This window comes from Panthera onca, chromosome A1, assembly GCF_046562875.1.
Source record: "Panthera onca isolate mPanOnc1 chromosome A1, mPanOnc1 haplotype 2, whole genome shotgun sequence".
Lineage (NCBI taxonomy): Eukaryota > Metazoa > Chordata > Mammalia > Carnivora > Felidae > Panthera > Panthera onca.
This window is the reverse complement of record NC_138339.1, coordinates 42,735,175-42,758,057: the sequence shown is the minus strand read 5'-3', so window position 1 is coordinate 42,758,057 and position 22,883 is coordinate 42,735,175. Positions and strand designations below refer to the sequence as shown.

General features: G+C 47.9%; 1 protein-coding gene across 1 annotated transcript in view; it reads left to right on the top strand.

Moving 5' to 3' along the window:
* The first annotated feature begins 13,970 nt into the window (after positions 1–13,970).
* Positions 13,971–22,883, top strand: part of CSF1R (colony stimulating factor 1 receptor) — a 29,390-nt gene continuing 20,477 nt past the window's right edge. Inside the window, exons 1-5 of the mRNA XM_060634688.3 lie at positions 13,971–14,192; positions 18,068–18,325; positions 18,764–19,048; positions 20,696–20,832; positions 21,482–21,641. Of these exons, the coding sequence (XP_060490671.3) occupies positions 14,045–14,192; positions 18,068–18,325; positions 18,764–19,048; positions 20,696–20,832; positions 21,482–21,641 (988 nt within the window). The 5' untranslated portion in view covers positions 13,971–14,044. The remainder of the gene's footprint in view (positions 14,193–18,067; positions 18,326–18,763; positions 19,049–20,695; positions 20,833–21,481; positions 21,642–22,883) is intronic.

The following is a 22,883-nucleotide window of genomic DNA, read 5'->3' as shown; positions in this document are numbered from 1 at the left end:
TAAAATCAGTTACGGCTGCCTCAACGGCCTGCTGAGGGGGTCCCAGCCTGGATAGGGGGTTGGCTCTTCTTAGGAGCCAGCAGTGACTTAGGGATACCACAGAAGCCAGCCTGTCTCCCTGCGCACCCCCCCACCACTGCCTCAGCCCCCCGCCCTTCTCTCTGGGCCCTGGGGATGCCTTCCTTCTCGAACAGCTCCTTATACCCTCTTATGGCTCTTCTCCTCCTGACAGGCGTGGGGCAGTTCCATAGTCTCTTTCTGGTTTGGGGTTTCATGGTAATCATTGCAAGGAACTAGAAGTCACAAGCATGGGGAAGTAACAGAGCTTCTGGAAAATCAGAATTCTCAAGGGTGCTTGTTCCCCTTCTGAAGGGACAAGGTGGAAGGTTCCACGCCTGACAATTTCTCTTCTTCGTTATTGACCGTCCTGAAGCAAACCGTGATCTTGCCTCTCTTTAGCTCAGACATCTTCAGTGGCTCCCCACGGCCCAACAAAGTCTGGGCATCCCAGTGTGGTCTCCAAGGCCATCCCCGACCTGGTTCCAACCTCTCCTGCTACCTCTCCCACATCTGCCCTCCAAGGCCTGTCTACCCCTAGCGGACTGCAAGCTTTTCCACCTTCCAACTGCACGTAGGGTTTCCTTTTCTCCTCATCCTTGCCAACACTCACTATCTCTTGTCTTTTTGATACTAGCCACCCTGATGGGTGTGAGCTGATACCTCGTCGTGGTTGTGACTTGCATTTCCCTGATGACGAGTGATGTTGAGCATCTTTTCATGTACTTGTTGGCCATTTATACGTTTTCTTTAGAAAAATGTCTATTCATGGGGTGCCTGGGTGGCTCAGTCGGTTAAGCGTCTGACTTTGTCTCAGGTCATGATCTCACGGTTCGTGGGTTTGAGCCCCACGTCAGGCTCTGTGCTGACAGCTCAGAGCCTGGAGCCTGCTTTGGGTTCTGTGTCTCCCTCTCTCTCTGTCCCTCCCCTGCTCATGCTTTGTCTCTCTCTGTCTCAAAAATAAATAAAAACATTTAAAATAAACAAACATTTAAAAAATTAAAAAAAGAAAAATGTCTATTCAGTTCTTCTGTCCATTTTTTAAAAAGATTTTAGTTTTCGGTAATCTCTATACCCAATGTAGGGCCTGAACTCACAACCCGGAGATCAAGGGTCACATGCTTCCCCTACTGAGCCCTGCTTCTACCCGTTTTTAAATCAGATTCTCTGTTTTCTTTGCTGTTGAGTTATATGAGGTCCTCATACATTTTGGTTGTCAACCCCTTATCAGATTTATGATTCGCAGGTATTTTCTCTCATTTGGTAGGTTGCTCTTTCGTTTGGTCGACTGTTTCTTTTGCTGTGCAGAAGCCTGACCTCTGCACCTTTATTGGTGCTGTCCTTACCACTGAAGATGCCCAGCCCTCAACGGCTGAAGGGCAAAGTCTTGCATGAAGTTCTGGCACAGATCAAAGTGACCTCCTCCAAGAAGCCTTCCTGATCATTCAGTTGGAAGTGGCTTTTCTTCCCAGTCTTTTGTTTGTTTGACAGCCTCAGTCTCTGGATGTCTTATGCACTCTCTCACCTCTGGGCCTGCACCTGCTGTCTCTCCCTCCTGGAATATTCCCTACTCTTCCCTGAACCCACCCTCAACTCCTAGTCAGCTTAGGCAGACTCCTTCTTGACTCCCTTCTTCAGTGCTCCCAGGAAGTCCTACAACCCCCTGAGCTTCTGGTTCCTTTCCTGGCTCTGCCAACAGGCTGTGAGCTCCAGAGGGAGGTGGAAGATGACCTCCATGGTCACCACTGTGTCCCTAGGGCCAGGCGCAGAGGGAACTCTAGATCAATAGTTGTTGAGGACACTAACCTGCATTATGGTCTCACTGGATCTGAGTTAATAACCTCTCCCCCACTTTACCTGTGAAGAAATTGAGGCCCAGGACCTGGCTGTGGTCATGCAGCTAAGAGTGGAGAATGTGATTCGCCATCTCTCTGACTTTAAAGCCCAGGTTATCCCCTTCTAGCCTTGACCCTTTTGAGAGCCCCAGCCATTGCTGAAGGCAGGTGGTTACAAGTTTCTGGATTCAAATGCAGTTCTGTCATTTATCGGCTGTGTGACCCTGGGCAGGTCACTTACCATCTCTGAGCCTGTCTTTTCTCATCTGCGACATGGGATAATTATAGCTATCCCCAAATGTGGTTATGGGGATAAGATGAGATCATCTGTGCAGAGACTGGCACAAAGGGAGTGCCCAATGGACAGGGTGATGGAGAATGAGCCCTCTTCATGCCCCTGTGTTAGTGCAATTATTTATAGCAAATAATTTTTGGGCTCAAAGGTCCCCAGTTGGATGATGGATCGTGTCAATACAGATCAATGTTAGCACTGTCGCCTGCAGGACAGTACCGCTGCTTAGAGACGACATCCCCCAAGAAGGTGAGGGCCCTGCAGGGAGGGGGGAGCTCTGTGCCTTCTCCTTCCTGGGCCTACAGCAGGGCCAGATGCATGACGCACTCACCCAGTGAAGTGGTTTCTGAGAGTGGAGAACCCCCTCCACTCTTCACTTGTTCACCCGCTTCCTCTTTCATTCACGCATCCAGCACTGACTGGGCTCCCCATCTGCTGGGCATCAGCTAAACGCAGGACACAAACGAGACCTGGAGAAGCCCAAGCCCTGCCAGGGAGCTTGCGTTGGGGCTGGAGGTCTCGGGACAAAGTCAGTCAGTAACCTGCTTAGAACAGCACTTGTGCTGGCCGGGAGAGGGGCTGCGAACTCAGGGGCCAGAGAGAGGGTGAGACAGGCCGACAGCAGAATGGTGAGCTCAGTCCAGACGGAGACAGAGGCAGAGCCACGTGTAGCAGTAAGAAGGGGCCAGGTGAGTTCAGCAGCTGCAAGCCCAGCATGCAGTGCAGGGGGAGGGTGGGTGGAGAGAGGCAGGGAGAACGGCAGCAGATAGATCCCAGGGGTCCCATGAGCCCTGCTAGAATAGGGACCTGACCTGCACTGCCGTGCTGGAATAGTGCCCCACAGTGTCGTACCCCGGATGCCGGAGACCGTTGAATCCTCTGGTGTAGGGGTTGGGGTGGTCGAACCTCTCTGGCCTGGGGTTGTAGCACGACCAGTAGCCAACTGTCCTGGGTCGCTGGCTCCTGGCGTGGGCTTCTCCACCGTGAGATAGGGGAACTTCCTAAATCCCGGGGCATGGGTTGGGGTTGAGTGGTCAGGAGGGTGGGGGACAAGTTGTACCTGCCATGAGGTCTGGAGGTGCCAGGAGCCAGGAGCCAGGTGGGGAGATGAGCTTTTGGCCCTTAGTATGTGCAAAAGTGTGACACAGCCCACACAGTGACTTTGGGATTTCCTAATCCTTGGGCTGACATGCAAACCCTTTTCAAAGTTCCTCTGCTACAGGAAGGAGTGATGTCAATCCAAGATTCCTGCCCTTCATCCTCCCGGCCGCATCACTGCGGCTTCCTGGGCATTGCCTCACTGAATCCCAGGCCAGTTTCACCCCATGTCCACTGACAGCACGTTTGCAGCTGGGGAGGCCCGGGATCACTCTGTGCAGTGTGGTGGTCATTAGCACAGACTCTGTGGCCCAGCTGCCTGGTCCCAACCCCAGCTGTGCCGTCTGCTGGCTCTGGGACCTTGGACAAGTGACCTAACCTCTCTGAGCCTTAGTTTCCTCCCCTGGGGCAGATCCCTTGCGGGGCCACATCCCTTCTCTACCTCAACACCCTTCACCAGAGAGGGGTCTCTGGCAGACTTGGTCAAGGACTTTGGGAGAATGGTATGGAAGCTGGGCACCCTACCCTGAGATTAGACACACACTTTACCGACATGTTAGGGGTTCTCAGGTTTTCTTGAGGCCATCCGTGGACTTCTGAGGGCAGTGGCCTCCGCCATGAGCAAGCATTGGAATCCCCCAGGGAGCATATTTCCTGGGCAGGTTTGTACCTCTCGTCCCTAATTCAGCAGGCCTGGGATGGCCTCAGATTCTGCATTTCAACAGGCACCTCTACGATTCTGAGGCTGGAGTCCCCAGACTATACATACTTGGTGGTGCCCATCTAGAGGCTCCCATGAAGAGCCCATGGCCTACAGGATGAAGTCTGGGCTGGGTTGTCAGGGGCTCTTTTCACCTGGACCTCACCCTTTCCTACTTCCACCTCTGTTCCATCCCTCTGGCTCACCCTGAGTTTTCGTCCTCTCCGCCCCCACACCAGTCCTTCTCGTGGATTCTTTTTCTGTCTGGAGGACTCCTCCAAGGCCCATTCCCCCCACGATATATGTAGCCCTTTGTACCCCTGTCACTACATGAAGGGACTCCCTCCAAACGTGTTGGACTTGAGAAAGTTAATGTCATATTGATGACCCCACATATGTCAAAGATCTGACGAGAGTGAGGACGACTGGATGTGTTTGGAGACGAGGTCCAAGGAGGAGTGCGAAAGGACCGGAGTGCTCAGCCTGGAGGAGTGGTGCCTCCAGGGAGCACGGGGCTGCCTCCACATCATGGGAGGCCGATCGAGGGACAAGGAACAAAGTTGTCTGGGGGTCCAGAAAGCAGCACCAAAAGTGACAGGAGATGCCCCCAGGAGGCAGTCTGTTCCCTGATAGGGAAGCACGGGCTATACTTTCCAACAACAGGAGGCGTGCAGGTGACCTACCAGTGGGGGTGAGGGGAATGCTATTGAGCCAGTGGCCCCAGTAGCAGAAAGCGGTGACCTTGGCTTCAGACCCTGAGAATCCCAAATCTGCCTCTGAGTCTTCCCAAAAGTAACTGTGTGATCAGAGATAAGTCACTTACCGTCTCTGACCTTCCCGCTTCTCATCTCTACAGTGGAGAACGTATGTACTTTGCTGCATCCCCGTGGCCCAAGCCTGTATGAGAAAATGGAAATGAAAGTGCCCTGTAAACAATAAATGGCCCACCCTGCCCAAGCAAGACATGAAACCCAGAAGCCAGAAATGAAAAGACCAACAGATTTTACTACATATCAAGTAAACACTTCTGTGTACAGAGACACCAAAAAAGAAAGTTAAAACAGAAGTGGTAGACTAGTGGGAAATACTTTCAACATGCACGAGAACAGGGTTAGTAGACATCATACAGAATAAAAACAGTCCCAACAAGTCAATAAAAGACAAGAGCAAATAGAAACATGGACAAAGGATCTCTGTAGAAGAAATACACTTCAAAAAACGTGAACGTAGCCAATTACCTCATCCGTGTCTTGGAAAGACTGTGTGTTTCCCCTCCCCCCCCCCCCCCCCAATCTTGCAGGGTCACCTCTATCATTTATCAAGTGCCTGTAGATAGAGATCTATTTCTAGGATCTTTACTTTGTACCATTTGTCCGTCTGTGAGTCAATATCAACCTCAACATAGTGTCTTCATAGCATGTGTTGATACATAGTAGAACAAGACTTTCCATTTTTCTTTTTCATCTTCTTCGAGATTGTCTTGGCTATTCTCAGTCCTATACTTTTATTCCCCATTTGTTTTGTTAAGGTTTAAGTAACACAGAGTAGAATCCATCCTTTCAAATCTACAGTTCCTTATAGTAGTCCATTTTATTTTGTTTTGTTTGTGTTATCTCTACACCCATCCTAGGGCTCAAACTCGATTCCTGGAGATCAAGAGTTGCATTGCTCTTTGAACTGGGCCAGCGAGGCAGCCCTGTAGTGCTCCATTTGACAATGTATATAGTCATGTTACCACTACCACAATTAAGATATAGTTCCATCAGGGGTGTCTGGGTGGCTCAGATGGTTAAGTGATTGACTCTTGGTTTCCGCTTAGGTCATGATCCCAGGGTGGTGAATTCGAGCCCCGAGTCGGGTTCCTTAGCTGGCAGTTGTGGAGCCTACTTGGGATTCTCTCTCTCTCTCCCTTTCTCTCTGCGTGCCCACCTCTCCCCCCACCCCCACTTATGCTGTCTCTGTCTCTCCCAAAATAAATAAACTTAAAAAAAAAGATATAGTTCCATCACCCCTTATCAGATATGTCATGTGCCAATATCTTCTCCCATTCAGTAGGTTGTCTTTTCGTTTTGTTGATGGTTTCCTTCTCTGGCAAAAGCTTTTTATTTTGGTGTAGTCCCAATAGTTTACTTTTGCTTCCTTTGCCCGAGGAGATGTTTCTAGAAAAATCTTTCTATGGCTGATGTCAAAGAAGTTACTGCTTGTGTTTTCTTCTAGGACTTCTATGGTTTCAGATCTCACATTTGAGGTCTTTAATCCATTTCGAGTTTATTTTCGTGTATGATGTAAGAAAGTGGTCCGGTTTCATTCTTTTGCATGTTGCTGTCCAGTTTTCCCAACACCATTTGTTGAAGGGACTGTCATTTCCCCATTGGATATTCTTGCCTCCTTTGTCATAGATTAATTGACGATATAAGCATGGGTTTCTTTTTGTGGCTCTCTATTCTGTTCCATTGTTCTGTGTGTCTGTTTAGTGCCAGTGCCATACTGTTTTGATAACTACAGCTTTCTAGTCTGTCTTGAATTCTGGGATTGTGATACCTCCAGCTTCATTCTTCTTTCTCACAATTGCTTTGCCTATTCAGGGTCTTTGTGGGTTCCATACAAGTTTCAATATTGTTTGCTTTAGTTCTGTTTAAAAAAATGTTGTTGGTATTCTGATAAGGGTTGCATTAAATCTGTAGAATGCTTTGGGTAGTGTGGACATTTTAACAATATTGGTTCTTCGAGTCTATGAGCATGGAATGTCTTTCCATTTGTGTCATTTTCTATTTCTTTCATCAGTGCTTTATAGTTTTCAGGGTTCATGTCTTTCACCTCCTTGCTTAGGTTTATTCCTAGGTATTTTATTATTTTTGGTGCAATTATAAGTGGGAGTGCTTTCTTGACTTCCCCTTCTGCTACTTCATTGTTAGTGTACAGAAATGCTACAGATTTCTGTCCATTAATTTTGTATCCTGTGACTTCATGGACTTCATTTATCAGTTCTAATAATTTTTTGGTAGAGTCTTTAGGGTGTTCTATATATAATATCATGTCATCTGCAAATAGTGAAAGTTTACTTCTTCCTTACCAATCTGGATGTGTCTTATTTCTCTTTCTACTCTGACTACTGGGGCTAGGACTTGCACTACTATGTTGAATAAAAGTAATGAGAGTGACATCCTTGTCTTGTTCCTGATGTTAGAGGAAAAGCTCTCACCATTGAATATGATGCTAGCTATGGGTTTTTCATATATGGCCTTTATTATGTTGAGGTATGTTCCCACTAAACCTACTGTGTTTTTTTTATCATGAACGGACATTGTGCATTGTCAAATGCTTTTTCTGTATCTATTGAGAGGATCATATGGTTTTTGTCTTTTCTCTTGTTAATGTGACAGACATAGCACGTTTATTGATTTGCAAATACTGAACCACTTGTATCCTGGGAATAAATTCCACTTGATCGTGGTGAATAATTTTTTTAATGCATTGTCGGATTTGGTTTGCTAATATTTTGTTGAGGATTTTTTGCATCTGTGTTCATTAAAGACATTGGTCTGTAGTTTTATTTTCTTGTAATGTCTTTGTATAGTTATGATATTAGGGTAGTGCTGGCATAATACAATGTGTTGGAAAGTGTTCTCTCCTTTGCTACATTGTGGAAAAGTTTGTATAGAATTGGTATTATCTCTTCCTTGTTTTGTAGAATTTGCCAGCAAAAACATCTGGTCCTAGAATTTGGTTTTTGTTTTCTAGGGGTTTGTTTTTTTCATTGGAAAGATTTAAATCAATACGGGGCCATTCATGTGAGATTTGGCACTTTGTGTCTTTCAAGGGATTAGTCTATTTTACATATTTATCTTTTTTATCTAACCTGATGAATCTATGGGCCTAGGGTTGTTTATGCGATTTTCTTGTAACCCTGTCCATAGGGTTGGTAGTAACGTCCCGTTTTCATTCTTGATGTTAGTAATTTGTGTCTTTCTTGTTTTGTTTTTTTTTTTCCCTTGTATATTTTATTGATTTTTTTTCAATGGTTTTACTGCTTTTTCTCCAACACTTTTGTTCTGGATATCACTGATTTCTGATGGTATCTTTAGTTTCTTCCTCACAGTTGCTTTGGGTTTAATTTGTTCTTCTCTCTCTAGTTTCTTAAGGTAGAAGTTCAGATCACTGATTATTTTTTCATTCAATTCAAAATATTTTCTAGTTATCCTGGTGATTTCCTCTTTGATTCAAGGGTTGTTAATAAGTGTGTTACTCAATTTCCAATATTTGGGATTTCCCTGATATCTTTCTGTTAATAAATTCAAGTTAACTATTTTATTTTAGAGAGAGCAAAAGAGAGCACATGTGCGAGTTGGAGAGAGAGAGAGAATTCAAGATGTGGGGCTTGATCCCAGGACCCTGGGATCACGACCTGAAATGAAATCAAGAGTTGGACGCTCAACTGGCTGAGCCACCCATACGTCCCAAAGAATTCAAGTTTAATTCTGTTATAATGCAAGAAATAATTTGTAAAGTTTAGGTATTTGTGCTTTTTTATTATTTTCTTTTTATGGCCCAGAACATAGTAATCTTGGTGAATGTTTCATGTGCCTTGAATAAGAATGTGGATTCTGCACCTGTTCAGTGGATTGTGCTATAAATATCAATTAGGTCAAATTGGTTTATAGTTTTGTTCGGGTCTATATTCTTACTATTTTTTCTCTACTTGTATTATTTATTATTGAGAGAGAAGTGTTTACCAGAGATTTGTCTATCTGTTCTCTCAGTTCTATTGGTTTTGTTTCCTCTATTTTGAAGCTCTGTTCTAAGGTGCATATACATTTAGAATTGTTATGTCATTTTGGATAATTGACTCCTTTGTCATTATATAATGTCCTTCATTATCCTTAGAAGTATTCCTTGTTCGGAAGTCTACTTCGTCTGATATCAATACAGCACCCCAGCACTTTTGATTATTGTTTGTATGCATATCTTTTTCCATTTACTTTTATCCTACCTGTGTCTTTATATTTAAAGTGGGTTTCTTATAGAAAGCAAATAGCTGGAGTTTGCATTTTTATCCAATCAGACAACCTAAGTCTTTAGTTTGTATATTTACGCTGCTTACATATATGATAATAGCTTGCACGTAAGATAATAAGACAAATCTACTATCTTGTTAGATGTTTCTATTTGTTTCACCTGGTCTCTCCTTTGTACTCTTTTTCTTTCTTTGGATTAACTGAGTATATTTTATGACTCTATTATGACCCTATTTTATCTCCATATTGGCTTATAACTCACACCTTTTAAAAAAATTTTAGTGGTTATCCTAGGTTTTAAAATATACAATTTTAGGGGCGCGTGGGTGGCTTAGTCGGTCTAGCCGCTGACTCTTGATGTCGGCTCAGATCATGATCTCACGGTTTGTGAGTTTGAGCCCCGCATCAGGTTCTGTGCTGACAGCGCAGAGCCTGCTTGGGATTCTCTCTCCCTCTCTCTGCCCCTCCCCTGCTCATGCTGTCTCTTTCCCTCTCAAAAATAAAATAAATAAACTGAAAAATATATATATCTTTAATTAATCACAATCTACTCTAAAATAATATTATACTGCTCCAAATATAGTATAAACATCTTACAAGAGCACACAGCATATCCTTCCCACCCATCTTTTTGTAATATTGTTGTCATACATTGCACTTTTACATATGCTATGAACATATAATACACGGCTGCTATTTTTGCTTTAAGTCAGGGGTTGGCAAACTACAGCCCAAACCTAGCCTGCCACTTGTTTTTGTAAATAAGGTATCATTGGAACACAGCTACACTCAACAGCGTAGTAGGTGTTGGCTGTGGCTGCTTCTGCGTGACAATGGCAGCCTTAAGCAGTTATCACACAACCTTTATGGCCCACAGAACCTAAAACATAGGCCATCTGGTTCTTTACAAAAAATTTTGCCCATGTCTGCTTTAGACAGTCTGTTATCTTTCAAGCAATTAAAAGTAAGATTAAAGTATTCTTTATGTTTACCTTTATTTTTTCATCTCCAGCACTCTTTATTTTCGTGTGCATAGCTGAGCTCTGTTTGGTATCGTATTCTTGTGGCCTGAAGAGCTTCCCTCAACATTTTCTTCTTTTGCAGCACGGTCTCCCGGCAATGAATTCCGTTTTTGCTTTTCTAAGAAAGTCTGCATTGTTTCTTCTTCTTCCTCTTTTGTTTTAAATTGAGGTAAAATTCACATAACTTAAACATCGACTATTTCAGGGTACAATCCAGTGACGTCTCATACCCTCACAATGTTGGGCAGCCATCTCCTTTATCTAGTTCTAAGACATTCTCATCACCCTGAAAGGAAATGCTGTGCCCATCGAGCAGTCACTCCCTGTTCCCCCTGCCTCCAGTTCCTGGCAACCACCAGTCAGCGTTCTGCCTCTGTGGACTTAGGTATTCTGGATGTTCCATCTAAATATAGTCATGCAATATGCGATTTTGCGTCTGGCTTTCTTCGCTGAGCATAGCGTTTGGAGATGCATTCGTGTTGTGACACGTATCAGTGCTTCATTCTCTTTTTATGGCTGAATAACCCTCCGTTGTATGCCTGTGCCTCATTTTTGTCTACCTATGAATCAACTGTTTCCACCTTTTAGTTATTACGAATAGTGCTGCATTAAACATTCGTGTGCAAGTATTATTTCCAGTACCTGTTTTTCATTCTTCTGGATCCATCTAGGACTGGGGTTGCTGGCTCATATGGTAGGTAATTCCGTGGAACTTCTTGAGGAATTATCAAACCATTGCCACAAGCAGCTGCACCATTTTGCATTCTCACCGGCAACGTGCAAGGGCTCACGTTTTTCCCCATCGTCCATTTGTTATTTTCTGATTTTTAAATTATGGACAACCTGGTTGGTGTGTGGTACTATCTCACTGCAGTTTTGATTTGCATTTCCCTCATGACTAATGATGTTGAGCATCTTTTCATGTGCTTGTTGGTCCTTTGTAGGTCTTTTTTGAAGAAATATCTACTCAACTTTTTTGCTCACTTTTAATTGAGTTGTTTGCCTTTTTGTTGATGAGTTAGAAGACATACATATATATTCTGGAAACCTAATTCTTATCATATATATAATTTGTAAATATTTTCTCCCAATCCGTGTGTTGTCTTTTTATTCTCTTAAATTTTTTTTATTAGTTTTCTTTATTTTTTGAGAGGCAGAGAGAGACAGAGTGTGAGTGAGGGAGGGGCAGAGAGAGAGGGAGACACAGAATCCAAACCAGGCTCCAGGCTCTGAGCTGTCAGCCCAGAGCCCAATGTGGAGCCTGAACTCACGAGCCGTGAGATCATGACCTGAGCCGAAGTCGGACGCTCAATGGACTGAGCCGCCCAGGCGCCTCATTTGTTCTCTTGATAATGTCCTTTGATGACCAAAATGTTTCATTTCGCTGAAGCCCAACTTACTGAATTTTTCTTTGGTTGCTTGCACATCTGACATATCTAAGAAACCATTTCCATGTTCAGGTCATGCATATTTACCCCTAGGTTTTCTTCTAAGAATTTCATAGCTTTAGCTTTTATATTTAAATCTTTGATCCTTTATAATTTTTCTATATGGTGCGAAGGGTCTAACTCCATTCCTTTGTATGTGGATATCCAGTTCTCTTGACACAATCTGTTGAAAAGATTGTCTTTTCCACATTAATGGCCTGGGCACCCTTGTTGAAAATCAATTAACCATAGTGTAAAGGTTTATTTCTGGACTTTCAACGTTATTCTGTTGACCTATATGCCTCTCCTTATGTCGATACTACACTGTTTTGATATCTGTAGCTTTGTAGTAAGTTTTGAAACTGGGAAGTGTGACTCCTCCAGCTTTGTTCTTTTTTAATATTGTTTTATCTACTTGGAGTCCCTTGAAATTCCACATGAATTTGAGAATCAGCTTTTCCGTTTCTGAAAAAATAGCCACTGGGCTTTCAATAGGGACTGCATTGAATTTACAGATCACTCAGGGGAGTGCTGCCACTGGAATATTAAATATTCCAATTCATGAACACAGGATGTCTTTCCATTTGTTTAGTCTTGTTTATTTCTTTCAGCAGTGTTTTGTGGTTTTCAGGGTATATGTCTTGCATCTTTTTGGTTAACGTTATTCTCAAGTATTTTTATTCATTTTGGTGTTATTCCAAATACAATTGTTTTTTAAACTTCTTTTTTAGATTGTTCACGGTTAGTGTATAGAAATACGACTGAGTTTTGGGTGTTGATCTTGTACCCTGCAACTTTGCTGAATGTATTAGCGCTAAGAGGGTTTTTTTTTTTCTCGTAGATCCTTTAGGATTTTTCTATACATAGGATTATGTATTTTCTATACATAGGGTTTTTCTTATAGACTCATTAGGCTTTTTCAATACATAGGATTATGTCAAATACTTCTTCCTTTTGAATTTGGATATTTATTTCTCCTTGTGATTGCTCTGCCTAGAACGTCCAGTACAGTGTTAAATGGAAGCAGTGAAAGTGGTATCCTTGTCTTGTTCCTGATTTAAAGGGAGAAGTTTTCAATCTTTCACCATTGAGTTAGCTGCGAGTTTTTCACCCATGGTTTTAATTAATCATGTTAAAGATGTTGCCTTATGTTCCTAGTTTTTTTTGTGTGTTTTTTTTAACATAAATTTTGTCAAAGGTTTTCTTCCGCATCAATTGGGATGATAATGTGGGTTTTGTTTACTCTATCAAGGTGGTGTATTAGATCGATTTTCACGTGTTGAACTATCTTTGTATTTCTGGGATCCCACTTTAACGTGCTATTATATTTGGTTTCCTAGTATTTTGCTGAAGATGTTTGCATCTGTATTCATCAGAGATATGGGTCTGTAGTTTTTTTTTCTTGTGATGTCTTTGTCTGGCTTTAGTATAAAGGTCCTCAATGAATGAGTTGAGAAGTGTTCCTTCCTCTTCTATTTTGTGAATGAATTTGAGAAGAATTGGGGTTAATTCTTTAAATATTTTGTAGAATTCACCAGTGAATCCATCTAATCGAGGGTTTTTCTTTGTTGGGGGGTTTTTGTTTACAGATTTAGTCTCTTTGCTAGTTATAAGTATATTCAGATTTTCTATTTCTTCTTGAGTCAGTTTTGTTTAGTATTCATGACTACTTGAGGTTCAGAACACTTTCCTGGAAAAAAAAAAGTATATATGAAATATATTACATATACCCGAGTACATGGAAAGAATGATCACTTTCCTGGATCAATGTTGTATTAGAATTTTTTTACTTTCAAGAATTAACTCTAGAACCATGTTACTTAGAAATAAGAAGGAAAATACTACAGGAATCAATTAAAAGGAGTAAAAGCAATTGACCCCAGGAAAGAAAGGGGCAGAGGAATGCTATTTTTCTGAAGAAATATAGCAACACAATTCGACTCTTTGTAAAAATAAACAAATAAACAAACAAATAATTAAGCAATGTAAAGGGAGTTCTACAACCAGGCTGCCTAGATCAAAATCCCACCTCTGCCATTCGGTAGCCATGTAACTATGGAGAAGTTTAAGATGCTTGATCTCTCCGAGCCTCAGTCTTTCCATTTGCAAAATGGGAATGGCAATAGTACCCATCACATAAAGGTTCTACAGGAACCAGAGGAATCAGTGAATGTAAAGGGCTCAGCTGGGGAGTGTCCTGTAAATAGAAGTTTCCTGCTTCTATCATGAAGCTCTCCCAGACCAACCTCACTTTCCTTCTGGCTAAGCCAGAGCTGCCTGGCCACTCTGGAGACCCCTCCCTTTGTGCTACTGACTGTCTGCTTGACCTCGGGCATGTCTCTTCTGCCAGGATACTTGGAAGGTGGTTTCAGAAGGGCCCTAAACTTAACCAGCTCCCCCAGGCTCAGACTGGCCCTGTCCTAGACTCCAACCCCTCCCCCTGGGGGTCATGGCTTTGTTTTCTTCTAAAGACCCAAGATTTCCAAACTCTGTGGTTGCCTTGCCTAGCTAAAAGGGGAAGAAGGGGATCAGCCCAAGGAGGAGGAGGAGGAGGAAGAGGAAAACAAGAGAAACAGCCAGTACAGCAGAGAGGAACGTATGCCCAGTGGTCCTGGTCACTACGGAGCTAGCGCTGAGACTCCAGGGCCTTGCCCACCCCTCTGCCTTGCATCATCCTGCTGCCTCCCCACTGAGGCCATGGGCCCAAGGGCTCTGCTGGTCCTGCTGGTGGCCACAGCTTGGCATGGTAAGACCAGGGACTCTGGGGGTTGGGGGGGGGGGTGCAGAAATGAGGGACACAGGCGGCCCCTGTGCAAGGACTCTGTAAACCCCTGCTCCTCACGGGTGTCCCCACTCTGTGCCTGCATCTCTCCCAGCCTGGACTACAGGTTTGCAGGTATCTGCTTTGGAAAGGCAGTGGAGGAAAAGAGGGTATGGGTGGGGTGGAACCAGCCCAGCCAGGGCTGTGGATCCATTCCAGCTAAGATGTTGGCTCACCATGTGTCCTGAACAAGCCCCTGATGCTCTCAGGGCTGCTGTGTCCTCATCTATCGAAAGGCAGGTGCTGGGGGCAGTGGTGAACTAGACTAAAACGATGCTTTTCAAACTTTGCTATGCATACAGATTACCTGGGGATCTTGTCACAATGCACATCCTGACTCAGTGGGTCCCAGGTACAACGTGAGATTCTGCACTTCTAACAAGCTCCTAGGAGAGGCCAAAGCTGCTGGTCCAGACCTATGCCTAGTAGGGAGGCCCTAGAGAGCTCCTGATGGCTCTGCCAATTCTGCCAGCCCATGAGCCATGAGAGTAGGCAGGACCCAACTTGGAAAGGCCAGAGGGGGGAGGGTCATTCCTCCATAGGCTTGGGGAAGGGGCTGGAAGGAGAGATAAGAGGTTACCCTCTCTGGCCCAGGGCTCAGGTGAGGTGAATTTGGGAGGAGATGAGGGAGGGCCTGGGTGGGGGAGGGCAGTGAGGGACTCCCTGGCCAGAACCCTCCCAGACATAGGCTGCTACCTTGCCTCCAACTCACTGGTAGAGCCACACTGGTAAGAATCTCCTTCCCAGGAGGGTGCCTAACTGGAGGCGAGGGACTGGCGGCCTGGCTTGTAGCTACAGTTCTATTTGATCACATGCTTATTTGGAGGTATCTTGGGCGAGGATAGGGCTGGAGTAGGGTGGGAAGGCAGCATCAGCTCTGGCCTCCTCACAGTTCTGGGGCTGCAGGATCCTGGGGAGGAGGTACGTCTAGTCCCCGATGAGGAGATGGCTCACCCCACTGAAGGTCTTTTTCTGGCCCAACGTCTCTGGGCTTGAGTGTGTCTGGTTGTTTTTGTTTTTTTTAATTGAGATGTAAATTACTTGCAGTAGAATGTACAGATTCTTAAATATACAGCCTGATGAGGTTTGACAAACATATACGTTTGTGTACCCACCATCCCAATTAAGATAAAACTATTCCCCTCTCTCTAGAAATTTCCATGGGTTTTATTTCACTGCCTTGTCCTGTCTTCATGCCCAGAATTTGTCCGTGGAACCCTGTTGGGGGTGGGGAGGTTGTCCAGCCTCCAGACCCAGAAGAAGGAAAAGATGGGAGGCAGCAAGCTGGAAGCCTCAGCTTTTAGCCCAACAGACCAGTCATGAGTGAGTGGCGGGTGAGGGCTGCTGTGAGGGAGTCAAGGGCCAGGCTCTGAACACCCTAGAGATGGTTAGAGGCTCCTTAAGATCCCGGTCTGATGAGGGGGCTACGTGCCAGGCCTTGGAGTGCCATGTGTGTGTGGGTTGAGGGAGAGGAATGGAAGTTGGGGGACACCCTGGGAGCTGAGATGAGAGACAGGCACAGAAGGGGACCTTGGTCAGTGTCTGCCAAGCCCCAGCCCCCAGCCCAAGGAGGACTGGCCTGAGCAGGCTCTCCCCACTGGCCAAGCCAGCAGGGGGAAGTTAGGGGCAGAAGTTGAGGGTGTCAGCCTTGCTCTGCATGAATATCCAGGACAACAGGACAAGACAAAACAGGACACATTTCTCTGACCACATTTCCAGGAAGCCGAGACAGCCACTAGAGAGACAGGGCAGGGGAGGGGAAGGGAGAAGGTGCCTATGAGACCAGGCGGGTGCAGAAGGGGACCACAGCAAGAATCACAGAATCCGAGATCGCCGATGGTACGGTCACAGACTGACCTTTAAAGGTTCAAAACGTTAGATATAGAGTGTCAGGACCAGAAGGGGGGTTAGAAATGTCTCCACTGAAGCAGTAGTCCAGGCCACCAGCAGTTGACTGAGACAAGGACTGGTATTACCTCATCGAATCCTCCCAAGACCTCAGAGGTGGAAACGGACTAATCCCATTGGATGGAACAGTAGCTGAGGGTCAGAGAGGATAAGTGACCTACCCAGCATCAGGGAGAACCAAGTTTCAGACCAAGGGGGTGTGACCCCATAGTCCAAGCTCTCACCTGCAGTAAAACCCCGGGGTGGGGGTCGCCGCACTGCTGTGGCTGTAATGGGGCAGCACCAGCTCTGTTGGGATTTGGGGATACCCTGCCAGAAATGGCACCTGCCCCTCTCCCTGGTGGTCACATGGCCCAGGAGGGATAAAATACCCCCGGGTGTTGGGCTTGGCAGAATTCACCAGTTCGCTCAATTCTTCATGCTGATCAGAGGCTCAGGCAGAGAGGCAACCCGCGCCTCTGATGGGTATAAAATCAAAACAGAACTTGAGTCATCCTGAAATAATTTGACAGAGAAGATCTTTCCAATTCTGAAGTCTGTGGTGGGGATGGGGTGGAAATAACCATGTGAGGGACTTTCGTGCAGGACAGTGAGACACCCTGAATTCAGCCAATTCCCTGGGGGGAGGAGTGTCCCTGTCCCTGTCCCTGTCACTAGAGTAGAGGGGTCAGATTCATGGGGAGCACCCAGTTGGTCAGTGGGAGAGCCAGGCCCTGCAACCCAGAATGTTCCAGTGTGCGGCAGGCGGCACTCCCTCTCCTGGGGGTCTCGCCCCTGGAGAGGGGACAGTAGCCAGGAGGGCCAGGAAACAGAAGTGAGAGCGTCCGTGGGGGGAAGGGCTGCAGGCTGAGCGGAAACCGGGGGCCGGGCTGGACGCCAGCAATGTGCTTCCGCCCACACAGGCTCAGGGGCGCCTGGCAGCCCCCCCAAGGCCTTGAATCAGCTCTCACTTCCCTCCTTTGTCCCTATTTTCAGCCCTGGAAAAATGCTGACACTGCAGAGGCAGCGGGCCTTCTTCCCGGAGGGCCTGATATGGGCTGCAAGTTCTCTTTTCTCCTTCAAGCAAATTTTCCTTAAAAGAGATTGGCTTCCTAGTAAACAGAGCAGTGCTGGGGTGCTGGGCTGGACTGCTGACCAATCCTTACTATTTATTTGGTGACAGGTGAGGTCCAAAAGGCTTTCCATGCATTTAAACTTCCCGGCATCCCAATAAATGGGTACAAAGTATTGCCTCCATTTTATAGGCGGGGCAACTGAGGCACAGAGCCTCTGAACCATCCCCCTGTGCTGCAGACCAGATGTCCAATGGTGGGAGCGGGCATAACAGAAGACTCTCAGAACCCTTCTAACACTGCTGGGCTGAGATCCTATGACCCTTTTCTTCTTTCCCATATAGATTAAGTCGGAGGACTTTGCCATGAACATTCCATCCGTTTGTCTTTTCCTTTGCTTGTTTGAGTCCCCTGCTTGGAGCCAGGTCCTGGGCTTGGCACAAGGGATACGGCCCGCTTTGTCCATGGGGCCGAAGGGGTCAACCCCTGGGGAGGCTGGGAAGACTGAGGCAGGAGTCTGGGGGAGACCCCGTGGGACAGCAGGTGACTAGAAGCTGAGAAAGCTCCCAGTCTCCGTTTCTCAGAGGAGGGGGCTGCTGGACATCAAGCCATCCCCAAGCAGGTTTGAGGTGGGGGTGGGGGTGGGGGTGGGGGTGGGGGGGGGCTGAGCACATGACAGAGGGGACAGGGACTTGTGTAAGGTGATTCCAAATCACAGCTGAATGCTAGCACTCGCACCACCCCTGCCAGGGCACTCCCCATCTCAGAGGCCAGGATCATCAGACCAGGAAGCATCTCCTCAGGCCTCACTTCTGTCTATTTGCCACCCCCCAACCCCAGCTCAAGGGGTCCCAGTGATACAGCCCAGCGGCCCTGAGCTGGTCGTGGAGCCAGGCACAACAGTGACCCTGCGATGTGTGGGCAACGGCAGCGTGGAATGGGACGGCCCCATCTCCCCGCACTGGAACCTGGACCTCGATCCCCCCAGCAGCATCCTGACCACGAATAATGCCACCTTCCAAAACACGGGGACCTATCACTGCACTGAGCCTGGAAACCCCCAGGGGGGCAATGCCACCATCCACCTCTATGTCAAAGGTGAGGACTCTGAACCCACCCCCAAGAGGCCTGGCCCAACAGGTCCCACTGGGAATGGGTGGGAGGGCTGGGCCCTAATATTCACAGCCATAAGAAGCCAGTTCCACGTGTACTGAGTGCCTGCCATTAACAAAAACCTGTGCAGTCCTTCCAGTTTGATGTAGTCCTCATAATAACCCTGTGAGGTAGGCTCCATGATTACAGCCATTTTCCAGAGGCTGGTGGGGTTGAGTCATTTGCCCACAGTCACACAGCATCAAGTAATGGGCTGAACCTGGCTCCAGTGTCCCCACTCTAAAGTACCGGCTGAGCTTCTCTGGTATTGTGTGACCTCAGGCAAACGATCAGCTTCTCTGAGCCTCCCTGTCCCCAGGGTTCAGGGACCACTCGGCCTGGTGGAGGGAGGACAGTTGTAACCCTGTATCCCCTCTGCCCCAGACCCTGCTCGGCCTTGGAAGGTGCTGGCCCAGGAAGTGACAGTGTTGGAAGGTCAGGATGCGTTGCTGCCCTGCCTGCTTACTGACCCAGCGTTGGAGGCAGGCGTCTCACTGGTGCGGGTGCGTGGCCGGCCCGTCTTGCGCCAAACCAACTATTCCTTCTCGCCCTGGCATGGCTTCACCATCCACAAGGCCAAGTTCATTGAGAATCACGTCTACCAATGCAGCGCGCAAGTAGACGGCAGGACGGTAACATCGATGGGCATCTGGCTTAAAGTGCAGAAAGGTGCGTGGGGCCGGGAGGGCCAGAGAGCCGGCAGACGTATGAGCTGCGACAGGGCCCGGGCCTGATGGAGAGTAACGGGGTGCCCCCTTCTTGGGCTTCTTCCTTCCAATTGTACCATGGTCGCCCATGGGGCACCTGCTGGGAAGTGACCTCAGCTCATGAGACACGCTATGCAGATGGTCTCACAAGGTGATGGAGGAGAGGGTGTGTGTGGGACGGGAGGCTCTCTGAGAGGGTGCCATTTTATTCGAGCTGAACTATGAATGATGGGGAGCAGGTGGCTGTGCGAAGCTGTGCCTCGGCAGAGGAAACAGCAGGTACAAAGCCATGAGGTGGGAACAGGCCCTGAATGTTCCGGGAACAGGAGGGCCCAAAGCGGCCCCACACCCTCAGACATGGATTTCCCACTCGGTGCCAGCCTGGTGCCAGGTGCTGGGCACACGCAGGAAGGGTGGGGAGCTGAGTGCTGGGAAGGTGGGCGTGGGCACACAGGAAGGCTCTCACTGTGGGGGTGACACTGGTGTGGTGAAATTTCACTCCTTTCCCCCTTGCCCTGGCTAGGCTGATGGACTGGATTCTGGTTTCTGGAACGACTGGTGTGAGTAACAGGCTCGACACCTGGGCTTGAGACAGGAATCAGGTCCCTGCAATGAGGGCCAGGGTAATAGTGGCATGGTTGGCCCAAAGCCCTGGGGTTTTAAGGCCATGAAACCTGTTCAGGAAGTCACAGGACCCCACTATGTGGACAGAGGAAGTCCTTAGGTCTCTTTCCCTGCACTCCATCTGGCAGGGCCCTGTGGAGCCTGGTGACCTTGGATGAGTCCCTTAGTGTCTCTGGACCTTGCGAAACTGGATTCGATCTTCTTCCAATGACAGCAATAGCCATGAACTTTAATTCAACACCTGCTCTATATCAGGCACTGTCCTGGCCGCTGGGGATGTCGCCTTTGGGGATTTGACATCTTTCCAGGAGAAACAGACTAGAGAGCAAATAACGTTTCAACTGGGATGAACAAGAAACCAAGCCGGAGAAAGCTGGATGTGTGTGGGGTGGGGTGAGGTGAATTCAGCTGACTGGTCACAGACGGCTTCTCTGAGCGAAAGATCTGAAGGAAGAGAGCGGCCACCCACTCGCAGCGTTGAAGGGAAAGCTCCGGGAGGGCGGGCGAGTGTACAGTGTGTGAGGTGGGAAGGCCGGTGCGGCTGCAGGGTGGTGAGCACCAGGCGGCAGGCGCTTAGCAGTCAGTAATGGGCCTGGGCTTGTATCCCGAGAGTAGTGGGAAGCCGCCCGATACTGGCCCAGGACACAGACGTGACGCAATCTACATTCTTAAGAGCTCACTTGGGCTGCTGTGAGGCATCTGGGTTGTACAGGGGTCAGAGGGGGAGTGGGGGCCTTCCAAGTGGCTGTTGCAGGAATCCAAAGCAGAAAACGGGGTGACACTGGGGAGAGGTGAGGTGATGAAGGGAAGTGGACTTCAGAGAGTCTGTACAAAAGACAGGATTTGCTGTCTGGGGCCTCAAGGCTGATCCTCCACCTCCAGGATTTGGGATGGGAGCATGGTGGGGGCCCCAGCCAGTAGCCTGGCCCTGAGCAGAGCAACGGCTCAGGCCTGGGTGTTCATGGGTTGCTTCCCTTGGCCTCAGACATCTCCGGACCTGCGACCTTGACATTGGAGCCTGCAGAGCTGGTGCGGATTCAAGGAGAGGCTGCCCAGATCGTGTGCTCAGCCAGCAACATTGATGTTAACTTTGACGTCTCCCTCCGTCATGGAGACACCAAGGTCAGTCCCTGGGGAGACAGCAGGGTGAAGTGTGCCCACCTTGCCAGCACACCAGGCCTGGCAGGACCGAGCCCAGCCTCGTTGGGAGCTGGCTCTCTAGACTGAGGGCATGGGCCAGGCCCAGAGAGGGGAGTGCACCCGTTGCTCATCAACAGCTGATTCAGGACCAGGATTCAGGCTCATGTCATTGAATCTTGTAGGGGAAGGGAGGTGGTACTCTACCCCCTTGACCCATGACATTTGCCCCAGCCTGTTGACAAGAGCCAGAGGTCAGTTCATTTCTGACTTAGCAAGGGGTTCCTAGGCCACCTTGAAGCCCAGGAATATAAAGGTGAGAGGGAAGCAGAGGGAGTAAAAGGGAATGGTTTGGGGCTGCATCTAAGAGCCCCTTCCTGTCCCACTGTGCCTATATTGTGCCAAGCACAACTCTACCCCCATTTACGTGTAATAGTTCATTGTTCTTCACTACAACCCTAGGAGCAGGGGCCAGTGTTAGTGCCATTTTACAGATGAAGAAACTGAGGCTCAGAGTTCAGTCCCTTGCCCAAGAAAAGGCAGATAGTAATCTTTAAAGGCTGAGGATTTGAACCTAGAGTTTTCTAATCCCTCAACAACCCTGGTATAGCATTTCTATTCCTTCTGGCTACAGCTCACAATCTCTCAACAATCCGACTTCCATGATAACCGTTACCAAAAAGTCCTGACTCTCAACCTCGATCACGTGAGCTTCCAAGATGCTGGCAACTACTCCTGCATGGCCACCAATGCCTGGGGCAACCACTCCGCCTCCATGGTCTTCCGGGTGGTAGGTGAGCATTAGGGTGATGGGGGAGGGTTGACGGGGATCCTGAGGTGAGGGGGTGTATAAGGGGATTGGGAAGGAGGGGGCTGATGGTGGAGAATGAGGAGACGCTGTTAAGAACACCTGCGCTAGATTTCCCTTATCTTGGGCCTGGCTAGGAAGCCACACCTCTGGAGTCCTTCCCAGATCCTCCCCCAGAATCCCTTGCTTCCTCCCTGGAGCTCCTACAGTGCATTACTGCATTTTGTTTTGTGATCGGTGTCCAGGAGGGACATACTTTGCGGCTCACTCCCTCATTCATTCCTTCATGCCTGCAACACTCACGTCAGATGGACACAGGAGCAGACAATGCTCACCCAGTGTGATCAGGCAGGAAGTACGGGGTGTCCTGGGAACACCAAGGGGGTCCCCCAATCCTGGCTTGGACAGTGTGGCCTAAGCTAGGCCCAAAAGAATGGAGGTAGGTTAGCTAGGTAGAAGGGTGGGAAAGGAAGAGGAACCACACCGCCTATGTCAGGCCCAAAGGTAAAGGGAGCGGAGGGCATTTCAGGCATCAAAAGAAGTTGACAATGGCAGGGATGTGGAGGTGTGTGACAAGTGGCCAAGGAGGCGCAGAGATGGAGGCAGTATCCAGCCAGTAAAATGGGTGCGTAGTTTGCATCATATCCGGTTGGAAGTCATTGAGAGCTTTAGAGGAGAATGGCGGGATCAGGCTGCGTGGTGGGGTGCTTCGTGGCGGCCGGGAGTCCACAATCCCAGGCAGCACTCCAAGCTGACCCTGCTAACAACCAGCAGCTTGCTCCACTGCAAAATGGGATACTAACGGTATGAGCAGGAACTGCCTCAGAGGTTTGTTGTGAGAATTAAGTGAATCTGTATATATACCCTGGTACAGAGTAAATGCTGCCTAAGTGTGCACAGGAGATGTTATCTGACAAGGCCAGTCTGACGCCTTGTGCACTGGATGGGAGATCAGAGGCTGGAGAAGCAAAGGTCAAGACAGGCTGAGTCATTTGGGTCTGGCCATGACTCGTGTATTAAACGAGGGATGGAGGGGAGAGAAGCATGACAGTCACCACCATGATGGCACCTGCACTAGGCTAGATGCACAGTAGACGCGACCTCTGCTGTGGGCCCCACTCTGTCCTGGGAGCTGTGGGGGGTAAAGGAGGAGAGGAGCACAAAGAATTGTTCCCCAGTTAAGAGTTCTAATCCTATGTGTTTTCTAGTGCACGTCTATAGTAGTCAC